This window comes from Carlito syrichta, unplaced genomic scaffold (assembly GCF_000164805.1).
Source record: "Carlito syrichta isolate Samal-C Ts95f unplaced genomic scaffold, Tarsius_syrichta-2.0.1 Scaffold284775, whole genome shotgun sequence".
Lineage (NCBI taxonomy): Eukaryota > Metazoa > Chordata > Mammalia > Primates > Tarsiidae > Carlito > Carlito syrichta.
In genome coordinates, this window is record NW_007228871.1 from 1 (window position 1) to 5177 (window position 5177).

A 5177-nucleotide genomic window follows, 5' to 3' on the forward strand; every position below is an offset into this window, starting at 1 on the left:
GTTAAACATTTACTCTGTTATAAATGAATCTCTATACTGGTATCCCTAAGGGAAATAGGCCAAAAGAAAATTACAAAGAGAAAGTAGAAAGCACATCTCACTGAGGCCATGCCTGTGTCGGGTGGTCAATCTGTGGTGGTGAAGCTGACCAGTAGGCCGGGCCATGTGTATCCCGCGAGGCCATTTCCCAACATGTATAAGGAGATGTAGGGGAGGGGCGATGAGAGAGGGTCAGAAAGTGGGTTTCTCAGATGTCCTAAATAGGCAACAAATTGTTCTGTCCTCACCTCAGAGAACACAGACGTACCTTCCCGCCGGCCGATGACCTCAGTCCTCCACGGTCCCCAGAGCTCTAGGAAGGAGGGTGCGGTCTCGCCCCCACACCCAAAGGTCCGGATCGTAAGCCTGGATCTGGAAGGACCAACAGGCCCCCAAAAGATGCTGACACCCCGGGAAGACCCTTCCATCCCTTTGTCCCGTCACAAATCCCGCCCGATCCCTCCTGTCCCTCAAGTCCCCACAGCTCCACTCACCTCCTCACACTCTTCCGGGGAAACCCAAGTCCTCCAGCCCATGGAACGGACGAACTGTAATCGAAGTTTGTGGAACAAGGGACGCTGGAAGTAGCTCTTCCCATAGAGGAATGAAAAAATGTCTTGCTTCGGAGCCTGGTTATCCTCCTCCATGTCATTGGCCAGGTAGCTGAGAGAGAAACCAGGTTGCTTCAGGGGCACAGCCAAGAGGGACCTCCACCTGATGTTCGTCTCCCAGAGAGGAAAGACTGGTCGTCTTCGGCACAGGACCTGAATCAGCCCTACCCGGTGCTACAGGGAACCACCCCTTCATCTGGAAGCCATGCTGCACAGAGCCCTTTTGAAGGGCACCTCTCACACCTTGATGATGAGGACAAAAACGCAACTGGAAAGCCTGAGGATGTCACCTGCCATCCTCACTCAGGGCAGGTGACATCACAATTCCCCCTTCCCTCTCCCCATCCTCACAGCCCTCCCCTTCAACTGGCTTTATGTGTACACACCTGTCTCCCTCATTCTGTCGTCAGTACCTTGAGAGCAGTAACTGACTCTGGGTTATTTCTGTGTTCCTCCCTCTCCTACCAACTCGCTGATATAGGGCTTGGTTCTACTGGTGTATTAATTCCACAAACATTTCTGCGACCTCCCTGACACCCTCTATTCCATGGCATACAGGATGAGCGTCACTAGATTTTGATGAATAAATGGATGAAAGCTTTATCTTATAGCCAAACGCAATAGTGATGACCTCACTGACTCAATATAACATAAACACCTGAAAAAGAAAAACAACATTGTGCTGAAGGTTTTAAGAATGTCTTGATATTCTGATAAGACCTTGCCTTCAGCAGGTGTCAAGTCTAAAGGGATCGGTGAGCGGGCTGTGGGCGGATAAAAAGCTATAATCCAATGTCATGATAAGGGAATTTAATCAGAGTGCTACTGGCAGGCAGAGGTTGGAAGATCAGTGAAGGCGGCACAAAGGTGGTGGTGTTTGCATGACTTAAAGGAGAGGTCATTTTCTTCAGCTACAGATGTATGAAGATACCTAGATGGAAACACAGTATAAATATAGAGGGAAAGGCATGTGATAGACACGGTGAAATAAAAGAATAAAGTATCAAGGAAGTTTGGTTGTAGAAATATTATAGGCTGGACTTGGTGGCTCAGCCTATAATCCCAGCAATTTGGGAGGCTGAGGCAAGTGGACTGCCTGAGCCCGCGGGTTGGAGACTAGCCTGGGCAACTTGGCAAGACCTCTTCTGTACAATAAATAAAAAATGAGCCGGGTGTGGTAGCACATGCCGGTAGGTCTGGCTACTTGGAAGGCTGAGGCAGAGGGATTGCCGGAGTCCAGCAGGTGGACGCTGGGGTGGCCATGACCGTTGAAACTTGGAACTTGGCACAACCTCATCTGTACAATAAATCAAAAAATTAGCAGGGCGTAGTGGCGTATGCCTTTGGTTCCAGTTACTTGGAAGGCTGAGGTGGAAGCATTGCCAGAACGCAGCAGGCTCAGGTTGCAATGGCCGTGAGTGTGTGACTGCACTCCAGCCTGGGCGACAGAGTGAAACCCCAACTCAAAGAAAAGAAAAGAAAAGAAAAGAAAGAAACATTATAGAGGGGGTTGCCTGCACCGAGAATCCTGGCTTGATTTAGAAATGATTGGCCAAGGAAGTTGTTTGGAGGGCAACAAGGTGGCGAGACTTGAGCTCCTGGAGGATATTCAGGCCTCACATACCAAGCCTACTGGCTTGGGGAGAGACTCTTAAGAATACCAGCAGGGAGCACTTTACTACAGATCTGTGTTGTGTAGGAGGGCCTGAATTGTGGCATCTTTCATGGGAATTTGGAGGAGGAAGACAAAAAATGACACGGGGCGTTTCTATGAGGAGGAGAGGGACTGAAGAATCAGACATGGCTCTATTGGCTTGGGGACAGGGTGGTGGCCATCAAGTCTTTTTCCTCTCTCCTTAAGCAGTTTACATTTCCTTTCGCTTTTTCCGTTCTTAACTCACATTTGGGGGTGCTTGTGAATTTTCACAGACGACGGTATAGCCCTAGCAGCATTTTGATACACAGAGTAAACAAACGAATGGGTTGACAGGCTAGAGTCCTGCTTCCCTTCCCAGGGTTTGAATACCGATGGATGTGCCGAGGTAAATACTCACAGAGCCAGGAAGAAATGAATCCGTCGGTATTGCCAGGAGAAGAGGCCAGCCCGGCTAAAATAAGCTATTACCATGGACAAGAGATACTGGTGGAGAGAGAGGAACCACAGTGAGAGCGCGGTCACATCCTGGACGGGACGAACCCGGGGCTGGGGTAGTGGGAGACTTGGGGAGGGGCTCTCTCCAGTGTGGGTGGCCGTGCTCGTGGGGAGGGCTGCAGATCAGAGGAGTCAGAGGAAGGGCAGTCCGTGCTGCCCAGGATGGCCAGTTCTGACGGGGCCTTTGTGGGGAGAGCGTGCGGAGGACGGCTGCGGCCTGGAGGGCCTCGATGAGCTGGAGCAAAGGGCATCCTGCAGGGCTGAGAGGAGTCGAACCAGGAGTCGAACCAGGAGCAACGACCACGCAGGCGGTGTCCAGGGCAGCCCTGGCTCAAGGCTCAGGTCCCAGGGACCCCAGCAGAGGCCAGGCCCGCCCATGCACTCTGCCAGAGACAACCAGCCCGTCGAAGGGAGGCGCTGACACGTCATGAAAGGCAGCACTGGGGAGCACCAGACGGGGATGTGTGGAGGAGAAGTTCGAACTGGGGGCTGCGAGAACCTGGCCTCCCCAGGCTTCGTGTGGGAGCGAAGAGTCCGGGGAGAACATCCTCACCTTGTCAGACGCCCTCAGGTCTTTGTCCCAGGCCAGGAATCTTTGAACCACAGGATCCTCTGTGGAAAAAGCACACGTGTCAGGCTGTCCCGGGAGCAGCGGAGCGAAGAGGGACACTGTGCCTCCCTTGAGGAGTTCAGGACTGTGGCCAAGGGTCAAGTGGATGGGAAGAGGGAGAGGGGACCGTTCTCTGGGGAAGGGACAGAGACTCCGGCTCCGAGAAGCCCTTGAGTAGTGACCGAGTAGGGAGGGCTTGAGTTTCACGGAAACGTCTGCCTGAGGAGGGTCTTTGACAAGCCATGATGCCTCTCATGGGACACGAATGTGCCGCCTCAGGACTTGTAAAGGATTTCTCGCCACTTTCCCATGAGCTGGTCTCTTTAGACGGTGTGAACACGGCCTTGCTAGCCCCGCCTACAGACGAAGACACTTCGATTCAGAAAGGCAGCAAGAGCCGTTACGTCTCAGGGCTGCAGATGGAACCAAGCTTGCTCATCCCGAGTGCTGGCCTTTCTCGAGTCTCGCCTAATTCTCTACGTGTCCCTGCCGAGTGGCCAGGACGCGGTCCTCCGGGATGGAGAGCTCGCCGGCCAGCAGGGCGTCTTTCCCTAGTCCCAGTGTGGGGCTGGAAGTGTCTCGTTTCGCCACGGAAGGGGATTGAGGTCCTCTCTGGGCCCCTACCAAGCAGCCTTTTGAAGACTTCGTGGTGCTCAGGAAGCACCGACGACACTCGCCGTCGCTTCAGCCTCATCCTGAGCCCACCCAGCGTCTCCACGACCCAGGTCTCCTTGGGCTCTGGGAACTGCAGCTCCTCCTCTTCCTCCTCCTCCTCCTCCTCGGAAACTGATGACCAGTCCCTCCTCCTCTTCCGGCCAAGCACAGGAGACGGGGGGCTGGGATCTACCCAGGGAGCTGAGTGAAGAAACCGGGCTGCGTGTGAGGCCTCCGGCTCTGGAACTCAGCCTGGGTGGCCGCAGCCCCCGCCTCCCACCCGCAGCAAAGCCCGAAGCCAAACGCAAGCCAGCCTCCCCCACCCTCTCCAGCCTCCCCGACGGCGGCCTTCGGCAAAGCCTCCTTCCGCCGCGCCCTTCTGTCGACTTCCCTCTGCCTCTCGGTGGCCCTGCCGTGTCCCATCTCTCTGTCCTCCACAGCTTCCTCATTACACACAACCACTTGCACCGAGTCCCTCTTCCCCTGCCTGCCTTGGGGCTCGCCTCCTAAGCCCCTTCCTGCTCCCCAGGTTTCCCTTCCACGTGGACTTTCGGTCCCCCCAGCTCTCCTTCTCTCACCCCTGGATGGCGAGTCCCTCCTCCTTCCCTCTCACGCCACTCAGGTGCTCCTCCTGACAGCTGCAACCCTCCCTCCCCGCTCGAGACTCTCAAGGGTCCTCTCCCTCCAGTCGCCTGACCTGATGGTCCTGGGGTTTCTTCATCTACCACCAACTGCGGGCAGGACGCTGAGGTGCTAGGCTGGGGGCTCTCATATTCAGACTGCGGGCTTGGCTGACCACTGGCCATGATTTCTCTCACACTCCTCTCCCCTCCAGAACCTAGACCCTGTGGTGCCCCGGCCTTCTTCTGGATTCTGGTTGAACCAAGCGCGTTATCTCTTTTCCAGTGCGGGGAAAGGCAGCAGCGGAGAACAGCTCTGAGAAGCTACTGTTGGCCACCTGCACTGCCAAGCGCGCTTTGAGCTCAGGCCTTCCAATCAGGAAGGCCGGAAGCCTCTGATGTCATCGGTCATTCCGTCCTGGCAACCACTTCGAAGGAAAATGCGTGTAACTGCCAGGCTGTGGTGGACTTGTCCTGGAGATCCGGGTGAA

General features: G+C 55.1%; 1 protein-coding gene across 1 annotated transcript; it reads right to left on the reverse strand.

The window, feature by feature from the left end:
* Nucleotides 1–327: 327 nt before the first annotated feature.
* On the reverse strand, nt 328–4872 carry LOC103254559 (speedy protein E4-like). Its single transcript, XM_008052627.1, has 6 exons — nt 4764–4872; nt 4037–4267; nt 3356–3414; nt 2705–2790; nt 534–702; nt 328–411 (listed from the first exon to the last, which is right to left on the reverse strand). Exons 1-6 carry the CDS (start codon nt 4870–4872, stop codon nt 328–330), a joined length of 738 nt encoding a protein of 245 aa, XP_008050818.1.
* Between the last annotated feature and the right edge of the window lie 305 nt (nt 4873–5177).